The 23434-nt window shown below is 41.3% G+C and overlaps 1 protein-coding gene across 3 annotated transcripts; it reads left to right on the top strand.

The window, feature by feature from the left end:
* Positions 1–3443: 3443 nt before the first annotated feature.
* LOC148026371 (uncharacterized) lies at positions 3444–20951 on the top strand. 3 transcript variants are annotated; one of them, XM_087690805.1, is made up of 5 exons: positions 3444–3600; positions 18737–18887; positions 18975–19503; positions 19949–20020; positions 20106–20951. In XM_087690805.1, exons 1-5 carry the CDS (start codon positions 3547–3549, stop codon positions 20611–20613), a joined length of 1314 nt encoding a protein of 437 aa, XP_087546931.1. In that variant the 5' UTR covers positions 3444–3546; the 3' UTR covers positions 20614–20951. The 3 variants fall into 3 exon arrangements, with proteins under 3 accessions (XP_087546931.1, XP_087546932.1, XP_087546933.1); XM_087690806.1 differs by having other exon boundaries at positions 20109–20951; XM_087690807.1 differs by having other exon boundaries at positions 18978–19503.
* The last annotated feature ends 2483 nt before the right edge of the window (positions 20952–23434 follow it).

A 23434-nucleotide genomic window follows, 5' to 3' on the forward strand; every position in this document is an offset into this window, starting at 1 on the left:
TGGAGATGGGAATATTGGCAGCGGCCGCAGAGATGGTGGTAGTGGTGGTGGAGGTAGGGTGGTGGTGGTGGCAGCAATGGCAGAATGGCCATGGCAGTGGTGGTGGCAGCAATGGCGGAATGGCCATGGCAGTGGTGGTGGAGGAAGTTGTTGTGGAAGGTAAAAAAAAATCAAGGGGTGGAATAAGTGGACTATGTGGTATAAGAAATGGAGGTTGCCCAGAGAAGCTCACTCGAAAGCTCGCTCAAAAAGCTCGCTTCTCGCATGCACTCAATGTTGGGCATCAATGCTCCATCCCTCAAGTAGCTAGTAGGTACTCACTAACTCTATTTTAATAAGCTCCACATATTATGATAAGGCATTTATGAGTAGCACATTTACTTGGTAGGTCCTGGTTTTAACACCAAATGGTGGCTAAGTATTTCCAAATAGCCTAAGGCAAACCCAAGAAGGGAGTCAACACATTACCAAATTGGCTAGATGCATAATATAGAGTCATTACCACACTAAGTTCTTATTTGGGGCATTTCTCATAGTGTGGCTTTTCCAACAAACTTATTGGGAGGAGAAGTAAAGAAAAATAAAGTCCCTCTCATGGGGCCTTGGGAGGATGCCCCCCCAAACCAAAGGGCTATTACACTAAATACCATATCAGGCTCATAAACCTATCCAATATGTGTTCAGTGAAGATCAATTTTGTTTACATGCTCTAAAAAAGGCATGCATGCAACACTCTATATAGTGAAAGAATTTGTGGCTTGTTTTAGAAGCTTAAATGACACCTTGTTGTATACATAACATTTTCTCTCTTTTGTTTCTTGTGTGCTATCAAAGCTTTCTAACAAAAGCATACAATTGGGAAGGCATCTATCTATTGTAATCATTTGCAATAATCAAAGTTTTTGATTTTGCATATTCTCTATTCATCCACATGCTTATTGATTTCTTGTACTCTGCTCCACTCTCTCATGCAAAGAGTTGCTTAGAGGGTAGTATTTCTTACTTCTACTTCCATCAAAATATCTAACGTCCTCCCCCTACAAATTCTCTAACTCGTCATTCCCAAATTGTTAATACCATGCACATGGAAGTATCCTAGGTTGCAAAACTTGATCTTTAGTTTGTATCCCATAATAGATCATAGGAGTATGAGATCTCCTACATAGGAGGAGTCCACTTTTAATAACATAGAAGACGTCACCTACATCTACAAAGCATGTGAAAATATCCCAATTTATACACTAAATTTACCTCCTAAAATGTTTTCTCTCCCTTCAAAGACTTTCCTTTCTTACACTCATGTGGTATCATACAATTCCCATAATGGATCTCTCAAGATCCTACATCAAAGTTTTAATGCTAGACATGCTTATTGTAGCAAGCTTTTCTTCATGGTTTCTCAACTATCATTGCATGACTAACAAGGAATTTGGTCTTTTAGTTTTTCAACTTGCACAAATCTTTTGGTCCATTCATTTCTATCCCATCCTTCACAGATCATGATTCTTAAGCTAAGGACAAGGAATTCCATGGACAAAATTGCATTAGTTCAATAAGCCATTCTAAATGTAGTTTGCATAGGAGCTAGTTTACAATTACTTTGGTAAGACCAAAATGCTATAATCAGCAAATTATTCTAGTCCCCTTGGGGGGAGGGGTTTGTCATCATCAATAGAATGATAAGCATCTTATTCATTGACCTAGCCCATCCCTTTGCTAAAGGATATTAAGGTGAAAACTTCTTAAGGTGAAAACTTCTAAACTGAATGATCAATAAGGTTGACAATGGGCATCCAATCACTTTGTCAATGAATTATTCACTTGTTCACTCATTGATTCCATGGGGCAATCAAATCTTGAGATCACCTATTTCCATGGAAACTTCATCTTAGTATGGACATTTTTCTTTATAGTGCCTCTAGCTTTAGCCCAATTGTATTTTGCATGTGTGTAATGTGTGAATAGTTTGATAGGGAAATGAAGTCTAGCCTCCACTTTTCAAAGGCTCACTAGGCTACAATGGCAGTTAAATCCATCTTATATTTATTGAAAGGGACTTTTCTCTATTGGTACCCATTGTAGTGCTTTACAAAGTGAGCTACATCCTTAAATAGGATTGGCAACCAGAGTTCAGATTGAAGCACTTTGCATGTAATCATCTCAATGTTGAATGAACCTCTTGCTATCCCACAATGTGCTTCATTTATAAAACCATCAATTTTGTGCTCATACATGCTTTTCCTCAAGAGTCTATCCTAGCCTAATTTATATAAGCATCAATCTAGCTTTGAGAAAAAGCCTTTGAAGTTGCACCTTTTGAATGGGTCTCTCTAGGAGTTCACTGTTAGAATTTGCACCACATTCATTTGCTCAATAGGGTGTAAATTCTGATTGAAAGAACCTAGCTTCTTCTATTGTATTGGGAGTAAATGGATGTCAAGTAGATTGTCATCAATTTCTACTATAGCCTCTTCGCTAGTCACTAGTCTACCAAATAATGTTTTGTCCTTTCCATACCACTATTGAAAAGTCAAACTCAAGAAAAAGTATAAGCAATGGAGCAATTTTGGCTATAGCACATGGCTTATTCAGAAGGTAGACCAAAGCTTTATGATCCTAAAAACGGTAAACATGGTGCTAAAAAATATTGTCTAAATTTGTTCTTGCATAAGCCATCCTCAATTTCTCTCTTTAGATTATTGAATAATTCATCTCTACATCATTGAGTTGGTGAGTGAAGCTCATCGATCAAGGCACTCTTCATTGGGTTGGGACATCACTACTCCAATGGCCATCTTGCATACATCAATATGTACATGGAAGGTGATGGTCTAGTTTAGGGCTCGCAAGATTGGAGTAGCAAATACAACCTTCTTACGTGTTACATATATTTATAGGCATTCCTAAGTCTTGTGAAAAACACTACTAAGGATCTAGTACATGGGTATAGCATTATGACATTGGCCTCTCTCTACTATGGAGCCATTTTTGAGAGTAATTCTCGTCGACGTGTGACCTTTGTGACCCCTATGTAATACAACCTTCTTACGTTTTACACATATTTCCTGGCATTCCTGAGTCCCGCAAAAAAACACTACTAACGATCTTGTACACGGTTATAGCATTATGACATTGGCCTCTCTACTATGGAGCCATTTTTGAGAGTAATTCTCATCAACGAGTGACCCTTGCGTAATAGAGCCTTCTTACGTTTTTACACATATTTCCGGGCATTCCTCAGTCTCGCGAAAAACACTACTAAGGATCTTGTTCAGGGGTATAGCATTATGACATTGGCTTCTCTACGATGGAGCTATTTCTGACAGTAATTATCGTCGACGTGTGACCCCTCTGTAATAGGGCCAAGTCGTGCCACGTGGCATGGACTGCTTTTGATTTTCTCTCTCTACCACCTATAAGCTTTCTTCGTCTTGTCTTCTCTCTCTCTCTCTCTCTCTCTCTCTGTGGAGCCGCGCGAGGTACGCTCCCTGAAGCTAGGGTTGCGTCATCGTCACCTCTGCACTCGCAGGGTCGAACGCTTACCACATGGACACGGTTTCTCGCTATCATACTTGCCGTCTGCATTCGCAGATCAATGAGGTGAGCCATGCATTCCATATTTCTGTCATCGTAATGATTTATCCCTGACCTGTCATCTATGAATGACGTGCTTCACAGTGGTGGCTTTAGTGATGAAGATTCAAACATCCTTGATCAGTCATTAAAGTATGTAGATTTATTGAACAAAATCATATCTTTTGTCTCCTCTTGCTTATTGGGACATTGCGGATGCTATGATGAGCCTTTCCAGGTCTATCTCAACGAGCACAATCACGATCGTCCTTCTGCTGTGCAGAAATTGTCTGTCATTGCTAGCGCATCTTGCAATTGTGTATTGTGCCTGATCTAGGCTGCCTGAACAGCCATGACCGCATCCAACTGCTTGCAGTTATTTTTTGGCTACTCCATTTGGAGCTTCAGTGGACCTACACCTTGAACTCCACCATGGATGCCTTTGTATGACCCACCTCATTTAGATCCCCCAGGGTCTACTTGCTTTGGCTGATTTTCTCTACATTTTGTTGGCAAACACATCACCTATTATCCAGCGGGGATTGGAAATTTCTTGTGAAAGGGAAGGTCTTGTTAAACTACTTAAGATTTATCCTAAGTTAATTCTCATAAGTTACTGGCTTATTTCTTCAGCTCTCATACAACTGAATTTGAGACATTTTAAAAGACACGGCTCAAAAATTTGGGTAGGAAAACATGCTTTAAAAAAGTTATATGAAAGATCTTGACAGGCGTCTCTTCCCTTCTTGCCATCATCACTCACCTTGCATGAGCCATTGCCATCGTCTCTCTTGTTGCCCTTAACCATCATCGCCACCCCTGGAGCCTGCTTTTTCGTCATCATCATCATCATGACAGCCCCCAGAGACCAGACAAGTGCTGTTGCTGCTATGTTTACTGCTGTCAACCAGCCTTATTGTCAGCCTGTTTCTACAGCTTCAGCATCACTGTTGCTTCCCTCTGCATCAACAGTGAAGAGTCTTTAAGATTGCAGCCAGGTGCTGCATTTTGCTGCCTGGGATCATCTTTTGTTGTGGTCATGAGCCTATGTGGCTTTCCTCCTCTCCAATGAGCCTGATGTGGTTGTGTTTTGGCTGTCTCATTCTGTGTGCAGCGTTACAATTGCAGTGAGGTGCTGCATTTTGCTGCCTGGGATCATCTTTTGTTGTGGTCATCAGCCTATGCAGCCTGGTGTGGTTGTGTTTTGTTTGTCTCATTCTGCATGCAGCTGGTCAGGATCATCTTCATCATTTGAGCTAAGTGTCTTTGGGTTTTTACTTGGCTTTGGGATCCCATTGGAGTTTGACATACACTTTCAACACCCCTCAGCCTGTTTTGAGAGATGGTGGCTCTTGGACAACCCTCCACTCCTTGAGCATCCCTTGTATCACACCTATCTCATATATTCAGTTTGTTCATCGAGCTCAGTGCCTTCATCTATTTCCTTTTCTGACTTCATTGGTTAATTCTGAAGCGGTTCAAACATGATGCATTTTCTTTTTAAACTCTAGTGTATTCTCATATGTACTTCTATGAAAATCCACACATAATTCTCCTCTTTCTTCATAGATATACATAGAGGAAGCAATTTTTGTAAACTTACGGTGTAGCAAGGCTAGGCATAGCTTCAATCTAGGAGTACAGCATTCAGGAGTACAACCTGTTCTCTTGTATAGTTTGGATTGGACACATTGCCTTACTTTAAGTAATGCCACGTAGCACACAAAGTTAGTGTGCATAGCAAGTCAATATAAAGAAGTCTCATGTGTGTGCGTGTGCATTATTAGCACTTAAGAGTAGCCAAAATAGAGCATGCGAATAACCTTTTGTGGAAGCTACTTTTAGGTGAAGCATTCTAAAGGGTAAGCGTAGTGTTGTTGAATTGGCAACACTCTTTGTGACATAGTTCCAAAAAGTATGCAAATAACCTATTGTGTAAGCTCTTTTTACTCTTTGTGGTAGGGTTTAAAATTTCAATGTGGACACATTCTCTTTTTTGGCTTGTTGGGCCATCACCAAATGCATTTGGCTTTGGGGTGTTTGGGGCCTAGTATCATCAACTTGCCAGAAGTGGATGCAACGATGCAAACATAGAAGATTATTGAAATAAACAATTGAACACAAGACAAAAGAGAGAAAAGTGAAAACACAAGAATATTGCAAAGGAGAACTCGGAGATATACTCGGGAAATGGAATCCATGTACCAAACACGAGACAGTCGCATAATACAACAATGAATCACTAGCTACGTGGGCACTGGCACTGGCTCCCTCTCTCCAACAAGGCATACATTGGAATGTGCAAGTGATGAATGAATGAATATGGACGAGGGAGCCAAAATATAAAGGCCAAAACTATGCCAATAATATGGTGAAGTCAGCCAACAATAAATGACTAATCACAATCGTAATGTTAAATAATTTGAACACATGCCCAAGCTTGCTCATGAGCTGACTAGACTACTAACAATCTCTCTCAGATCATGCGTGACTTGACACAATACAATGATACAATGATAAGGACTCATCATAGTCCATCTAACAAAGACCACTAGAATAGAACCGTGAATACCCAAGTAGTGGGGGATCAAGCCACCGCTATGGTGCCCTGGAGAGAACTTGATGTTGATGCCAATCATACAAAAAATACAAAAGAATCATAACACCTCTGTGTGTCTATTAAAAATGCCTTGTAGGAGCATATATGACTACCCTATCATAAATGCCTTTGAGCATCTATGAACATGGATTCTCCGCCTTTGGCATAGATTGTCCAAGTGTCCATGTAGGTGAGCTTAGACTAGGAGCTAATCTTGCTCTCTATCAAGTAACAACTCATCATGAAACCAGAAGTCAATCCCAACTCTAGGTTTTCAAACCCCGCTCCACAACGACACGGCACACGTCTCACTCCACACAACCCCCTCCCACGACATGGCACCACCCAACCCCCCGATGACATGGCACATCCTCCCTCCTCAAAAAACCCCGCTCCACCCAACCCCCCCTACAACATGGCACACCCACCCATCCACTATACCCCACCCCCCCCACAAAAAAAAAAACCTCCGCAGTCAATCCCAACTCTAGGATTTCAAAACCTGCTAGACTTTGGTTGATGCGTTATAGGGAAATCCTTCTTTGGAATTTGTGCACTTGTATACCTATATAGACGAGGCATATCTATCCCACCTCACCACCCTCTCACACTCCCTTTCTAGCTTTGGAATTGTAAGGGATGACCGCATCACGTGTAGTAGAAAGTAGCGAAAGGAGGGGTTGCCAAGTCCTTCTCGTGATCTAAAGAAGATGACCCCTTCTATACCTTGGCCTTGACCTTGGTTGGAGGATTCGAGTCGGAGGAGGTGGATGACTTAGGAGAGGAGTTTGTATCTTGCTTCTTCTTCTTCTCCTTCTTCCTCGAAGTGGCTAACTCCTTACAATCCTTGCACGCATGTCCCTTCTTACACCTGTGATAACATTGGGCCTTCGATAACTTCATCTTGTGACCCCACTTTGAAGCTGCAAATGCTTCATTGGAGCCATCATATTGAAATGGAAGCCTTCCCTACGATTACAAAGTCACCTCATGCTCAAGTAGCATTGAGGACATACTGTGAGAGTGTGCAACGGAAGAACATAAACACAGAGGAGAGGAGAGAGAAAGCAGAGAATGAAGGAAGAAAATCTGCACTGACTGAAATGAATGCTGAATACACTGAAATGGACTGATCAGTCCCTGCACGCAGCCCACAGCGTCAGTGAGGGCACCAGATCAGGCTGATGACGATGGCAGCACCACCACGGAGGAAAAGGATGTCGGAGTGTGCACCTGCTGAAGAGGAAGAAGACTGAGAGATGATCTGCCAAGTGTGGGGGGCTGGCTATATATAGCCAAAAGAGCCCAAAACTGGCCGACCTGCCCCAGGGGCCCTAAATACTTGGCCGACTGCATTTAATGCAGTCCGACTGCATTTAATGCAGTCCGACTGCATTTAATGCAGTCCGACTGCATTTAATGCAGTCCGACTGCATTTAATGCAGTCCGACTGCATTAAATGCAGTCACAAAATGCTGATGTGGCACATCTGGGGCCAGAAAATCCCGAAACAGGGGGACAATACCTGGCAGGTGTGGACAGCCTGGGAAATGCAGAAACTGCCCTAAAAATGCACACTGGACCCCGACAAATAAAGGGAATGCATAGAAATGCAAACTGACATCGAGTCGAGAGTGACTAGCCTCCTCCATCAAAACACATGACAGACATGTCGGAGCTTCTAATGTCCTCGTCTGACTCAGACTGAGGCTCACAGGCAGGAGATGACAAGGCATGACAAACATGACTGCTAACACCCCCTCTCAGATCCTGGATGTGGCGGAAGGCCAAGGGAGAAATAGATCCTGGGGTGACAAGAGGAATGCCAAGGTTGATGAAGTCCGTCGATGTAGACTGCCGCTGAAGGAGCTCCTCATGATCCTGGAAATCCCCCTCTAAAACACTAGGGGCCAAGGAATTCACAGCCGCATCACCGAGATCGTCCCCCTCTGAAAGGGATGGGAGGTACGAGGGAACCACCGGAGGAGAGGGTGGGGGATGGGAAGGAACCTGTGGAATAGAAAGTGCACAAGTGGGAACGGGTGTAGCAATAGACTGCCTCAGAGGACCCTGCATCAAAGAAGGGGAATGGAGCTTGTAAAGCCCCCTCTCCTGCCAACCTGTAGATAAGGCAACTCCTGTAAAAGAATTCTCAATAACAACGGCATGCTCGGTGAAGATCACGCGTGTGCCAAGCCTCGTAAGGCCATAAACTGAGAGGAGGGGAAGGCCCTAATCCGGAACATGCAGGGCCTGTGAAAAGGAGCTCGAAGGTCGGTCGGTAAACAAAGGCAATGTGCCAACACCACTAATAGGCACCGATAAAATGTCACCAACAGTGACTGAACCCTCGGATGGACGGAGATCCTGTAACAAATCACCTCGGGGAGTCATATGATTCGAAGCACCACTGTCCACTAACCAAGGCTGCGCAGAAGACACTGCAGCCACGGAAGAAGGATTCTCCGCCAAAGCATGGATATGAAGGAACACTGACTCATGGGTAACAACTGGTGTAGAGGTAGAAGAAGGCTCCGATGTAGATCCACCCTTCGCTCCCGGACGAAGGTGAGGGTGCTTCTTCCAACATTTCTCCTCTGGATGTGTCCCTTTCCCACAGTGTGGGCACTTCGGTCTCTCTGAATCTGAGTCAGAGCCTGAAGAACTGTCCTTCTTCGTAGCCTTTGACTTCTTCTTCTTCTTCTTCTGTCCTCCCGAACCTGCAACAAAGGCTCTAGTGGAGTCGGATCCACTAGCACTGATCTCTCTGAGTCGCTCGTCATGCTCCAAGACAAGCGGGGATAGCTCCTCCCATAGAAGCTTCTCACGGGTCCTCGATGTAAGAAGGCTGGTGTAGAAGACATCAAACCGAGGCGATGGCAGTTGAGTCAAAAGAATCATAGCCATGTCTTTAGAAGATATCGTCCGACCGAGGGATGCAAGCTCATCCCTCATATCTTGTAATTTGTTGATGTGGTCCTTCATGGAAGGACTATCATCAATAGCGAGCATCCGCAACTCCTTTTCAAGAGATATCCGGTGGGCAAACGTCTTCTGTTGATAGAGAGACGCGAGCTTTCTCCACACGTCTGCCGCGTCTGCTGCAGTCTTCAACCTGTGAACATGAACAAGGACAGAATCCTGCAAACTCAGAAAGAGGAAAGATCTGGCTCTAGAATTAAGCCGATCCCATAAGGCTGCACGATCCATAGATGTCCCATCTGCGGGATCCCCTTAGGCTGGGGAATAGGAACAGAAACAAGCTCCCAAAGATCGAAGGAGTCCAAGATACACTCCACCTTGCAGGACCATAGAGAAAAGTTGGAGCCATCCAACCGGTCCTCTTTGGGCAGCTGAGGAAGTACGGGTACCTGTACAGGGGTTACCAAAGGCTGCATCTTCGGCCCACTGGAAGGGGATTGCCGAGATACATGAATAGAAGGGGGACGAGAACGAGGAATAGACTCTGTATGACGATCCTCGCGATAGAAATCACGCCTCCGTTCAGATGAATGGCGAGACAAAAGCTCATCATCTGAGTCATCAAAACCTGTAAACTGATGATAAGACATCTTCCAATCTGCAAAATACCAAACACCAAAGAAAACTGTGCCGATGCCGAAGAATGACCACCAGAAGGGTCACCAACCACCAGAAGAACCACCAAACTCCAGGAAATCAGGTCGCCTATCACCAGGAGGTGAAAACGCAGCTGTGTAGGGCACAAAATCCGGAGGGAAAGTTGCCAGGCACCAAAACTCAGCCAAGAAGAGAAGCGCCAGCTGGAGAGGAGCCGCCAGGAGGGAAAACGACCACCTTGGATGCAAAACGCAGCCAGTAGTGGAGTCGTCCAGCTGAAGAGAAGGCCGCCCAGCTGAAAACGCAAGTAGACAGGGGCTGGTTGATGACGTGGCAGCCTCTGGAAGGGGCTGATGCAGCAAACGCAAATGTACAGACCACCTGGAGGGGCCGCCTGGCTGTTGGAGAGAAGGGGGGCAGCAACAGATGATAGGTGTGGTGTCTCTCCAGTCGATGAAGACCTCCGTGCTCTCAGCTTGGCGATGATACCATGTGAGAGTGCGCAAGGGAAGAAGAACACGAACACAGAGGAGAGGAGAGAGAAAGCAGAGAATGAAGGAAGAAAATCTGCACTGACTGAAATGAATGCTGAATACACTGAAATGGACTGATCAGTCCCTGCACGCAGCCCACAGCGTTAGTGAGGGCACGAGATCAGGCTGATGACGATGGCAGCACCACCACGGAGGAAAAGGATGTCGGAGTGTGCACCTGCTGAAGAGGAAGAAGACTGAGAGATGATCTGCCAAGTGTGGGGGGCTGGCTATATATAGCCAAAAGAGCCCAAAACTGGCCGACCTGCCCCAGGGGCCCTAAATACTGGGCCGACTGCATTTAATGCAGTCCGATTGCATTAAATGCAGTCGCAAAATGCTGACGTGGCACATCTGGGGCCAGAAAATCCCGAAACAGGGGGACAATACCTGGCAGGTGTGGACAGCCTGGGAAATGCAGAAACTGCCCTAAAAATGCACACTGGACCTCGACAAATAAAGGGAATGCATAGAAATGCAAACTGACAGCCAGTTGAGAGTGACTAGCCTCCTCCATCAAAACACATGACAGACATGTTAGAGCTCCTAATGTCCTCGTCTGACTCAGACTGAGGCTCACAGGCAGGAGATGACAAGGCATGACAAACATGACTGCTAACACATACATGTGAAGCTCAACTTTGTCGATGATGTCTAGGTCCTCAAAGCATTGACCACTCCATCAAACTTCAGAGGGAGCTTGTGGAGTGCCTTCCCCACAAGATGAGCTTTGGAAAGGGTAGATTGGATGTGAGAAAGCTGATCTAGTACCTGTGTAACACGAAGCTTGAATAACTGGATAGTATCCTTCGACTCAAACTTCATTTGTTGGAGCTGTCCATAAAGGGTAACTTCATGCACAGTCGAGGGAGCCTCCTACAACATTTGAAGCTTTGCCTATATTGTTGAAATTGTCCTATAGGAGGTGATCGCCAAAAGAACCTCTTTAGAGGTATAGCGAAGAAGATTAGAATATTCATAGATATCATTAAAACCCCATGTGAGCTCAGTTTCCTTGTGGTTGTCCTCTGCGAAATTTGTTGGAAGAGGAGTGGGGTGCTAAGGATGCTCAATAGCTTTAGAAACAACATACCACAATTGCTTTTGCATAAACAAGGATTTCATAATAGCACTCCATTTAGATTGTTAGGGGCATGAAGTTTGTCATCGGTAGAACAATAGGGAGGAGCCATCTGGATAGGATATGAACTTTGAAGAGAAGATAAAGAATAGAGAGGGAATATAGCCAAACACAACACAGACTGCACATGCAAGAGTTCACATGCAGTGTCAAGGGTAATTGATCACAAAGTTCGCAAAATTCAGAAAAAAATTAGCCAGGAAAAGATGGATAAGAGGTTGAAAACCTTGTTGTCCAATCTACACGAGACAAGAGACTGAAAACGCACATGCTGCAGGTTAAAAGCGCAAACAAAGAAACCTCGAATGCTGTTGCCAACATTAAAATAATGCAGAAAATTAGTAAATACAGGTAGGAACAGCATTAAATACAGTTAACACAGCCTAGAGGATGATTGTAGCATTAAAACGTAGAGATTGGAAGAGTGGAATGAAGCCAACCTTCCTTCTTGGATAGGGTGGTAGATAACTCGATTTAACACTAATTCCAACAATCATAAAATTCTCATAAACTAAAATGCATAGTTTACCACTTTAATCTTGGACAATGGATAGCTTGTTGATCCCAAAATTGGCACCCCTTGCGGTATTTTTTAAACTTTACCTGCAAATGGATGGAGCACAATTGAGGTTCTTTGACCTCCTCTACCAATCCAAGTGCCACTTGCTGTCAAAATTGATCAGCAAGCCTCCAAACCAATTTGCCCCTTGGTTTGCTCTAGGATTGGCCTTCACCCTACTTGTTGAAAGATAAATTTAGTCCCAAATCTGACATTGACCGGTTGACTCTTGAATCTTATTGAAATTCCTTGACTTTAGTTGCTAGAATTCAAGTCCTAGGCCCTAAATTTTGAGCATGCATTCCAAGTTGGTTATCAAACCCTAATTTTTGTTGTAAATTAGGCTTTATAGTAGAGATTGATTGAAATCTCTTTCTTTGATGGCTCAAACTATTGGAAAATGTTGAGATAACTTGAGAGATGGTTGGGGTATAAGAGAGAATGCTGTGGAGAGAGAAATTGCAGAGTTTCATCGCGTGAAACACTAAAAAGCTAGTGGTGTCCCATGTTCTACCATAGAGCTATCAAGTACGGCTTAAGCTTAAGATCAAGCCTTACCTCCATATGCTAGTGTAGTAGTAGCAAGTGAGGCTCAAACTTAAGTTGGGGACCCTCACATTCATGGTTAAGCACAAGGCTAGAAAGTGAGCCTCCATAGAGCATGCTCTTTATGTTAGTATAGTACAGCTTAGGACCACCAAAAAGACTATTGCCTCCTCTTGTATGTTGTCTTCTGCACTTGAAGGACCTTGGGCTGATGTCATGCTCTTGGAAGGCTTTAAACTGCTATCACATGTTGTAGGATTGATCCTTGGTGGCTGCAAATCACATTAGTAGCCTCTCCTTGCTCTCTAATAGCATTTTTCTCTCTCACAATGGTTGGAATAGACTTTTATTAGCCCCAAAAAACTTTTTTCCACTTGTATGGGCAAGTTTTGCCAAGTGGGAGCTTTCTAATTCCATTTTCCAGCATTATTCAACTTATTAAATTTAATTTTCAGAATATTAATTTTAAAAATTGAATATTAGTATTCTAAAAATTAATTCAATAATTGCTCTAGTACTTTGAAAATTAAGTTTATCAACTAATAATTAAATTGGCTAGACTAATTTGTTTTCCAAGTATCCCTGAGCAGTTATTGACCCTTAGATTGACATTAATTAATTAATTAATGTCTAATCTCTAATGTCACCCTTGACATTATTAATTGGTCTAGGCTTAAATTTGACATTGGGTACCACCTAGTACTTGTCAGGCATAACTTATTACAACTTTTGTCTTTGACTCTGATATCTCAAGGTCTTGGGTCCCACATTGTGAAATAATTAACTTCCACCTCACATGTAAGTCACAGTAGCACGTTTGATTAACTTTTAATTAAATGCTAAGCAAAGCAATAAAATTTCATGCCCTTGTGACAAAAAAGTTTAAGAAATTGGTCGTCTAGCTAAAGTAGACACAAACAATCAATCTTCAATAGAAGACAACAATGCTAATGTAGATCTTGAAATCTGCTACCATGTCAGAAGTGGATGTAGTAATGGGAGCATAGAAAATTTTTGAAATAAATTGCTGAGCACAAGACAGAAGAGGAAGAACATTGCAAAGAACTCAGAGATATGGTTAGGAAATGCAAACCATATACCAAACACGGGACAATTGCATACAAGAGTGAGTCATTGGCTGCAAGGGCATTGGCATCGGCTCCCTCTCTCCAATAAGGCATGCACCGAAATTTGCAAGTGATGAATGAACGACTGTGGAGGAGGGAGCTGGAATATGAAGGTTAAAAATATGCCAATAATGCGATTAGGTCGGCCAATAGTTATTTTGGTCAGCTAGCAATAAATGCCCTAATCATCGTTATGATGATAAATAAAAAACATCTAAATAACACTAAAATGTCTAGCGCATTGGAACTCATGTTGAGACTCACTCGTGAGTTGACTAGACTGTTAACACAACTTTGTTGCAAATTTTGTGAAGATATGCTAGGGTTTGCACTAAGAAAATACTAAATGTATGAACATGACTTAAATACATTGACTTTGACAAATACAAATATGCAAAAGGAGAAGTAGAATTTGATGAATGAATGAATGTTGAATATGAATGAGCGAAGAAGATAATGCTGATGTGATGCTCAAGGAGTAGCAATGTCCAACAATTGTTGACTTCCATGGAGTGGGCTCAGGGAGTGTGTTGAAGAGAATCATCCTCCATGTATGGAACTTGAGTATTGCAGTCCAGTCAAATCTGATGAAGATGTAGCCGATTGAACATGAGGGTGATGTCATGTTGCAACGAAGGGCAATTGAGAGTGGAAATAACTATAAATGTGATAAATTTTTCTGAAATTTGATCACGACTTGTTGGATGAGCAAATGGTAGATTGAGATGGAGTGGATGTAAATATAGTTGCTAGTGATGAAAACACAAGAACTGAATGATGCTCCCCATAGACACAATTAACATACGGGACAACGGACCTGTGGGATGTTGGGATGTGGTCCTTGTGACGGCTTTGTGTTGAAATGCGTCACTTTTAAAAGTGATGTCCATAGTAGCTAGAAATGTCAAAACCGTTTCGGTTAGAAATGTGTTTCGTAAGTTTCTTTCAAGAGGGGGTAAAACAAGAAACGTAGATGTTTTATATAGGGATTTTTAAATGGTTTTAACTAGGGAAAGAGGTTTTAAACCTCTATGGAACTCTCTCTTAAACAAAGGAAGGCCAATCAAGCTTGAGTGAGAATACATGAGTCAATTGAGAATAATACATTACATATCCATGATCCATTATTGACTTATGTCAAAGTTAGCAAGCTATACTAGGGTTCAGACTTCAAACATTATGATTCATACATATCACACAAATAAAATTGAAATAAACATGTAAATAGCTCATGTACAATATGAAGCGATTCAAGTTGCAACATCATGATTCTCATTCCAGAACAAACCCACAAAATGTGAAAATCTAGAATGAATCATAATATATCATAAATAACTCGTAAATGAGACTAAAGTCATACAATAATCAACTCTCAAGACAAGGATAGGATCTAGATACTAGATTGACCAGAGTCCAATCACTTTACAAAATCCCATGAGAGTAAGTGTGTCATCCAAAATCTTGAGTCCTCACGAGTCATTACTCATCATCATGATCATGTTTAACATTGCTCAGCAGTTTTTATAAGAAAACCCATGTTTTTTGGGTTCCCTCCTTAAAAAAAAACCACATTTTTTAATTGTAAGAAACATTTCTCACTATAGGAAACGTTTCGTAAGTTTCAAACTCGGAGAAACGCGTTTCTTTGCTGCTATGGTGATGTCACTTTTGTAGGTGTCACAAGGTGACGGGGATGGAATGTGTAATGTGATGGCTCAGGCTATTTGTGATCGGAATGTGAAGGCAATTTGTGATGGGGCTGTCCAATGTCTATAACCCATTGCATGGCTGACTTATGGGACCTACTGGACATGTTTGACCTATAGCTTGGCCAACTACAAATGCAAGTATTAAGGTGCTGTGTGGAAAAGGTATCCTATTGATTGACAATACAAATGCTTGTCCGCAGCCAATCCCACAATTGCCTATAGCCAAACATCTATCCATAGCCAGCCCCACAACTTCTTTACCTATATGTAGCCAATGCCAAGTACTCTCACCGCTGCCAGCCTCATCTTCATCATGTGGGATTTTGAATTTCAAAGTTAAGGTAAAAAATTTGTTAAATTAAGTATATTTTGAGATTTTTAATGCCATCTCAGTCCCCTATCCCCCGTCTCCTACTTTCGGCTGTCTCCATCACATCCCTGTCCCCATCCCTGTCATTGACCTCGTCTCATGTCACTTGTGACTATGATGTTACCTTACTGTAAATAGGTCATAGCAGCTATAGGACAGGTTGCTTGGCCGAGGAACACGTCACAGCAGTTGTATGATAGGTCACCAGTTGTGTGATGTTTGGCGATTGATGAGTATTCTTGTAAATTAGGTTGTGGTCATTGTAGGAGAGTGAAGAGGCCTCTCAAGTGTAATAGACTTGTCTTGGTAGCTAGCACTAGACACACATGGTAAATGAATTCCATGTGGTAGTTGGCAGTTGTAGTAGGTAGAATGGAAGATGGTGTGGTGATGATGGTGATTGGTATGGACGCAAAGGATGGGCTAAGGGTGAATAGGGATGAAGAGTGTTGAGCACATTGAGTTCCTTTCAGAGAAATTGTTGGAGCCAAAAGAAGTCTGAAGTCTTCTTCAAAAAGTAAAAATGCCTTTTTGGGGCTGTTTTAATGAGCCAAAAAATGCTAGAAAAATAGGACAAATTAAACACAAGTTTTGGTAGCTCAATAGATTGTCTCTCTCTCTCTCTCTCTCTCTCTCTCTCTCTCTCTCTCTCTCTGTGTGTCTTCTCTTTCCACGGTTTTAGGCAAGAATTTCAAGTTTTTGGGAAGGCTCAAGGTTTCTGTAGTTAAGTGTGGCTGTCCTCCTTAAGATTTGGATGTGCCCAATGTGAAAATTTATGTAGTCATGCGTGGCTGTCCTCATTGAGATTTTGTGCCCAATGTAAAATTTTGCTTAGTTTTAGCCTTTTCTTATCTTTGTTTTTGCAGTGTGGGCTCATTCTGCACTTATACTTGTTTACAAGTTAAATGCCCCATCAATTGCTATGCTTGCCTTGTCTATGTAAATTTTAGGGGTTTTGATTTTTAAGATGTTTATTTATGTGGGACCTTCTGGTTTACTTTCCTAGATTGTTGTACACCTTTGACATTATCTCATTGATACTGGTCTCTTTCTTCATCATTTGCATAGTGTGACATTTTTCTATGACAAATTATGAGTTGAGAGTAGGGTCTCACTAGTGCATTGCCATTGGGATTTGAGTTTGACAAGTTTTGTGCCTCGTGGCTTCTTAGGTTTGGCAGGATTTCAGAAGCAAGGAGGTTTGCTGTTTTTAAAATTAAGAGAATGTTTCAAGGGTTTTGATGCTAGGAGTTGTGGTTCAGTGCATGATGTTCAAGATGCCATATTTTGAGTTTGGTGTTTTTATATTGGATGAAGATCCAAACTTCATGATGATGTTATTAGGTCATCTCAAATTGCGTGGGGATTTGTACACTGAGTGTTGGCTTACAACATCAGCTATGGTGTCATGGTCTCTTTGAGTGTGCAAAGATGGCATAAGGATGGATATTTTTGAGTGCATTAACAACTATGATTGATAAACTATCAGCACTTCTTTTTGATCATATATGGTATGCGTACTTGATTATAGATGAACATGGTAAACTAGGTGTTCACATGGAGCTCTAGACATTGTGTTTGGGCAACCAACATGGATTGATGGGTGACATGTGATCTGAGCTTTTATGGTGCAATCTTCGTATGGCACAGATTTGGGCAGGTTGAACTTCATGATGATATTCTAGCCTATTGCCATTATAATAAGCTTGTGTGAGTGGCCTATATTGCGTGGATTGATGAATAGGAGCCTTCATAGAAGGGCATTGAGTAGTAATGAGATGGCGACGTACCTAGCTTTTATGGCATCGGATATGATGTGGCTTCATAATACAGGTTAGAGACAGCATGTTTGATGGTGCTATGGCTTGTTTTTGTGACTTGGGTTGTTATAGATGGTGGTGTGTGGAGTGAGGCATGTAGCATGTGCGTGTGTACATACATATGTGTGTGCATGCGCATACACCCCCACACACACGGGAGAGAGAGAGAGAGAGAGAGAGAGAGAGAGAGAGAGAGAGAGAGAGAGAGAGAGAGAGAGAGAGATTTATTATATGGGCGGGTTGCTATCTAGGATTTTGAACTTGTACTTACAAATATCAAGATTTAACAATTAACTTTCTTATCCTCTCTTCGTCCTCCTCCCCCTTGATGATGTGGCATTTTGTTTCTGTCTCTAAAATTTGCTCTTTTTGTTACCATTTCATGTACTGTTTGAATGTCCTTCAATTTTCATTTGAGACTTCTTCTAAAGACTGTTTAAATGGAGGGTGTCATACAATGGTTTCCTTGGACAATGGTGAGCCTTTGAGCAACATATACCTTAGTGTCATGTGCAAGCAAGACAGTACCTATAGGACTCATCTCTCCTTATTGAGGGAGTGTTTGTTGGGAGATATCAATGTAAAGAAACTGTGTGTGTATGGGAAGCACTTCTATCCATAAGGTTTAAGTATGTAGCAGCTAGAACGGTTTCAATTAATGCAGGTGTGAGCAGCTGGAACAACCGTTGTAGCATATTTCTTAAGCAGAGACTTTCAGTATGACAGTTTAGGGCACTTGGCATCACTCTTGTGATGTGCCAAGGCATGTACACACCAGTAAGGGATGTTTCTCACCCATGAATGCCTTACATATACTGGATCCATAATGCAAGCTCTCAAGATGTAGCTTCTTGAGGTCAATTGGTTTTGTAGAGTAGTTTTTTTACTCATTACCTTGTTATGTTCAATGCCTGATGTCTTGTTCAGTAATAATCGGCCCATTTTTTAAATTAAGCCCAATCTCAAAAGTGTGGCAATGCTGAGATAACTATTGAGGTAGTGCTTGTTCAGTTAACTGTCACACGCTAAAGCATGATAGGTTTCTCATCTCAGAATTTGCACCAGATGTTTTGTGGCTTTATGTTATATCAGAGAATGACTGACTAAGGTCATCTGTTTGTGCTTTTTTCCTTGCATCCTGGAAGTACTTGTCTGATGATGACTGATATTACATGTTTAGGCTTTATCTGGATGCAATCACTTTCCTGGCAGTGGGTTCTTGCAAAGCAAGAAGGTGAAACAGGTTTTTCAATCCTCAACCTTCCACTCAAAGTCTGTAGCTCAATGGCATTCTTTTCAAAATTCAGAATCTCGTCAATGCTCCCAACGAGGTAATTATCCTGCAGAATTTAGGCGTTTTTGGATTTGATGTATTCAAATTAAGGGACATCCAACACACAGTGTTTTGATTGCATCAGCAGTTATGGTCTTGGCACTTCATCCTGGAAGGTTGCTGGAAGAAGTTCCATATGTTTCCACAAAACCTTCAGACCCAACTGCAGCGGAGTTTTCAACTCACAAAGACAGATGCATTCATTGTTTGGATAATTCAAACAAAATGGAGCGGCTGTGCAGTGCTAAACTAAATGGCCTCAGGAAATGGCAGGAAAACTCCTCCTGTAATTCGCAAACCCTTCCGGATCAAAAGTTGTTTGCTAACTGTTGCTATAGCAAGGAACAAAAAAATTTTCACCAACCTTTTGTGCCTGACAAAGGGTTTTCTCATGCTGAGAAAATTGGATTCACTGTATCTCTTGAAGTACCAGAATTAACACCTGCTCCGTATGGATGGATGTATCTTGGTGTATGTGGGAATGCTTTGATAACACGGGCAGGTAAAGATGGCAGGTGCTTCCATGAGGAAGGCTTTAGTTGTGAGAGAGACGAGGCACATGAACAGATGAAGGCTTCTTATATACTGTATGCACCTTTGGAAGCTAGGGCAGTGTAAGTTTTTTAACAATTTAAGATTTTATTGTATTCTCTTTACCTTCCCTTAATGCGTTGTTTATTCAGCTAACTAAAAGGCATTTTGGTTATAGAAAGCATTTCTAAGGTTGAGGCTGTTCAACTGGTTCTGGATTGAGGACCTGAAAAGGTCTTGTTTACTAAAGCAATAGTCTATGGGCTTCTATTCTACTACTAGCTTGATTGGCAAACAAAAGCTTACCAATACCAGAATCAGGATTGTGGGATTTGGGTCGATGCTGGGTTGGGTTTTTAAGTTTATAGCACGTTTTCTCTGCTGCTTAGAAATCAGATTCAGGCTAATGGCTTGGCTTAGTTTGAATTAGTAGAAAAACAATGCAATTTTCATTTTACTTGGTGGTTTCAATGGGCACAGACATGCCTTTTCAAACAAGCCTTTCTGATGTGTTACATTTGTTTGCAGGTTGAAAGTCCCTACTCTTGAGCCTGTGGATGTAGGGTCAGGTTGTGTTCTTAAATCAAGCACCACCAAAGAGTGAGTTTTAATTCTTATAAGGCAATGTAAATCTTGATTGCATAATGATGGCATTGGCTAAACTGGCGAAGCTATGTGCTGACAGCAGGCACCAGCCCAACAAGGTGAGGAAAAGGTTCCCTGGTAGGAAGAAAAAACCAGGAAAGACTGCAACATCTACTAGAGACCTTTATGGAAGGAGTTCTTTTCACTTCTTTGAAGTTATCTTCAATCCTTTCATAGGCACAACCTCATTAGCATCCAACCTTCAAGGTCTCTCTAAGGAAAGCTTGGAAGAGCTTGCTGGCATGTTAAATCAACTGGCCATTGGATTAGCGGGTTCTGGTGTTACAGTCATGCTGTTTGTGGTGTCCAGATTACTTTCGATTAATGCCACATTTGACTACAACAAGGTGATTCGTATTGGTTTTGGAATAGGTTTGATATTGATTTCGGTGGCTATGAAAAGAGTTGCTGAGGTAATGAACCAAATGGTGGATGCTAGAACAAGGTTTACCAAGAAAGAGCTACTGATCAGACTGCAGGCAGCACTGCAGTGCTTGGCATCGAGTGCTTTGCCCATGTTATCTGTATGCTTAGTTAACTTCTGCTAGGTCCTGCTATAAGTCTGGAGGAGATTTCACTTTCCCTGCACACCAATGATGGTGCTTATATTCTGGTAATCCATCTCATGATCTGTGATTTTGGGCCATCGACAGTGAAGTTGGATAACTGAAGCGTTTCTACAGTTTGGCATCTAGGTGTGTCAAACCAAATCATCTGGACAGAATTATGTATCAAGTTTAGTTGTTTCGATGTAACTGCCACGTGCTATAGTCAAACTGCTTCAGCCGATTTTTATCGGCTGTACCTGTATATTTCGTATTTGTTTACTGTGTACGGCTATATGTTTCCTTATGGTATGATCACTGAACTAAAAATTGCACTTGTATGGATAATGTTTAAATGTATATTGGTTTTGTTACCTTGACTTTGCTTCAACAGCCTCATGATTGCTGGCAGTCCTGTGCTTATATTTGTATTATGTCCGGATCTGTTCAACAGGGAGAGAATGCAGGCACTCAATCTGTATTTGTTTACTGTGTATGGCTATATGTTTCCTTGTGGTATGATCACTGAACTAAAAACTGTACTTGTATGGATAATGTTTAAATGTATATTGGTTTTGTTGCCTTAACTTTGCTTCAACAGCATCATGATTGCTGGCAGTCCTGTACTTATATTTGTATTATGTCCGGATCTGTTCAACAGGGAAAGAATGCAGCATGCAGGCACTTACTCCATGCGTATATAATAGATGGACAATGCTGGTTAACTTTGATTCATTTCTGGGAGTGTGATAGGTTGATGAGGTATCCATGGATCTATTCTGGTATTGGCCAATCAGGTTGTCTCCAGATTTGGTGATGTTTTTGTTTACTTCTGCAGAAGCTATAAACATGAAGATTATAGATAACAAGTCGCAGTCTGTGCCGTGAATTGCATATGTATGACAGTCTACATAGCAGTTTGACACTGTAGAAGCCTATCTGGGAGTATTGAACTCTCTTTTTCGTGACATTTCGTGCTCTTCTCTCTCCATGCAAGTGTACAGGTGCCTTGGCCAGCATGTTATCACCTTACCGATAGTTTCAAATAGCTGTGTTCAGTGTTCTGATACAGTTGAACACATTTTTAAAGATCAAATGTTTTAATGAACTTCAGCAAAGTAATCTACCACGAAAATCTTGCATTCTGTGCACATAGTTTTGAATTTAATCAGATTGCATGCACTTGAATGTGAGGAAAGAAGTATAAGATGGATAAAAGTGCTAAATGAAGGCTATTTGTTAAGCAAATCTATGAATTGACTGATAGTGGGTGCTGATATTATTCTTATTATCCCACTAGTACTGAATAGCTTGTTCCAAATCACAAAAGAAACTTCCAATGCAGGTATGTGTTCGATCAAAAATCTTGAGCATGAACTGCAGGGGAGTCTTGATGATCAAGTGACTAGCCTGATAGCTAACTTGTTCTCAATACAAAAGGTTGAAGCCACATTGATTTGGACCATAATGTTGGTCTTTCTTTTGGACCATAATGTTTGTCACATATGGTCCACTGTATATTGTTGCTCTCATTTGGATCATGATTGAAAAATCAAACTAGTAGAAGCAAATGCCATCGAGTGATGTGTTGCACAAGGCTTGTTTATAGATATGGAAGAGCTTGATGGCCAACCAAAATTCTAAATGGATGGCCAAAAGGTAGTCTGAACTTCTTTATGGTATAAACCATCTCTAACCCTTCTCTTTTCATTGTTGAATAGGATGGCTGAAAGATAGTCTAAACTTTTGTATGGTATTAACCATCTCTAATCCTTTTTTTGTTGTTGCATAATTTGTATTTGTATCGTTGAATTGTTGACTAGATAATGAATATTATACTCATTGGATTGAAAAGTAATGTTCTTTCGAATGTGAATCTTTGCTTTTATTACTAATAATATTAGTTTTTGAGAAAATTTGGCTCCAAGTACTCACTTTTTAGCCCCCAAAATCATGATGGTAATGTAAGGCTCAAATTTTGGCCAAATTTATGCTTAAATTTCCTTGTCATAAAAGAGAGGTATGTCTAGGATGCAAAGATGGGAGCCTTTTGTTTTTACTTTTCACAAGCTTGTCGATACTTGGGTCTATATGAATGCTCTAAGAAACTTGTATAATGGCCTGGCAACAATAATATAGCTTAGAACAAAGTGTCTACAATATCCCATCTATTCGAGCAAGGATTGAACTCATTTTGGGTTCTAAATGCAATTGTGTTTTACCTAGAACTAGCATTTTAGTGAGAGGTTCTATTCCCTTTGTGCATCAAACAATTTTGTAGCTTGTAAAGATATCCCTTGAATATTTCTTTGAGTGCCATGCATATTAGTCATTGGAAGTTATCGTTGCTTTCATCAAGCAAAAAGGCATGGTTATACAAATGAATACTTTTTAATTCAATAGAAAAGGCCATCTTGTGCTTGTTGCTCATGTGAACTTGTACTTGATTGTAGCCTAAGAATCCATCTAAGAAGTTGCATGCTTCTTTTCCTACTACATGTGCTAGCATGTGCTTTTTGTAGGATTAAGGCTAAGTTTACATTTTTTTGTTGTTTATTCTAATTGATGTACTCTCTAATATCTCTGTTCTCGAGTATAACCATGATCAGTGATAACAATTGGTATGCCCGAACGTAACATAAATGAACCCAAAATTTGAAAGTTTGTTTGACTTATCCCACACAACTTACATGTATGGTGTGTATTCATGGAGTATGACCTTTGTTTAGCTAGCTTTATGTAAGATACCATGGTGATAATATGGATCACAATATTAGATGGGATCCAGTTTGAATCAAAATAATTCTAGCCAAACATATTGGAA

The sequence above is a fragment of the Lygodium microphyllum genome, chromosome 13 (genome assembly GCF_053477565.2).
Source record: "Lygodium microphyllum isolate KBCC chromosome 13, Lygodium_microphyllum_v1.1.10, whole genome shotgun sequence".
Classification (NCBI taxonomy): Eukaryota; Viridiplantae; Streptophyta; class Polypodiopsida; order Schizaeales; family Lygodiaceae; genus Lygodium; species Lygodium microphyllum.

What these genes read in the sequence shown, in the direction of transcription:
- LOC148026371 (XM_087690805.1), top strand. Translation starts at nt 3,547, where the DNA reads ATGGACACGGTTTCTCGCTATCATACTTGCCGTCTGCATTCGCAGATC. An exon ending in TGCATTCGCAGATCAATGAG is followed by an intron (nt 3,601 to 18,736) that starts GTGAGCCATGCA and finishes TTACATGTTTAG; the next exon opens with GCTTTATCTGGATGCAATCA. An exon ending in AAATCAAGCACCACCAAAGA is followed by an intron (nt 20,021 to 20,105) that starts GTGAGTTTTAAT and finishes ATGTGCTGACAG; the next exon opens with CAGGCACCAGCCCAACAAGG.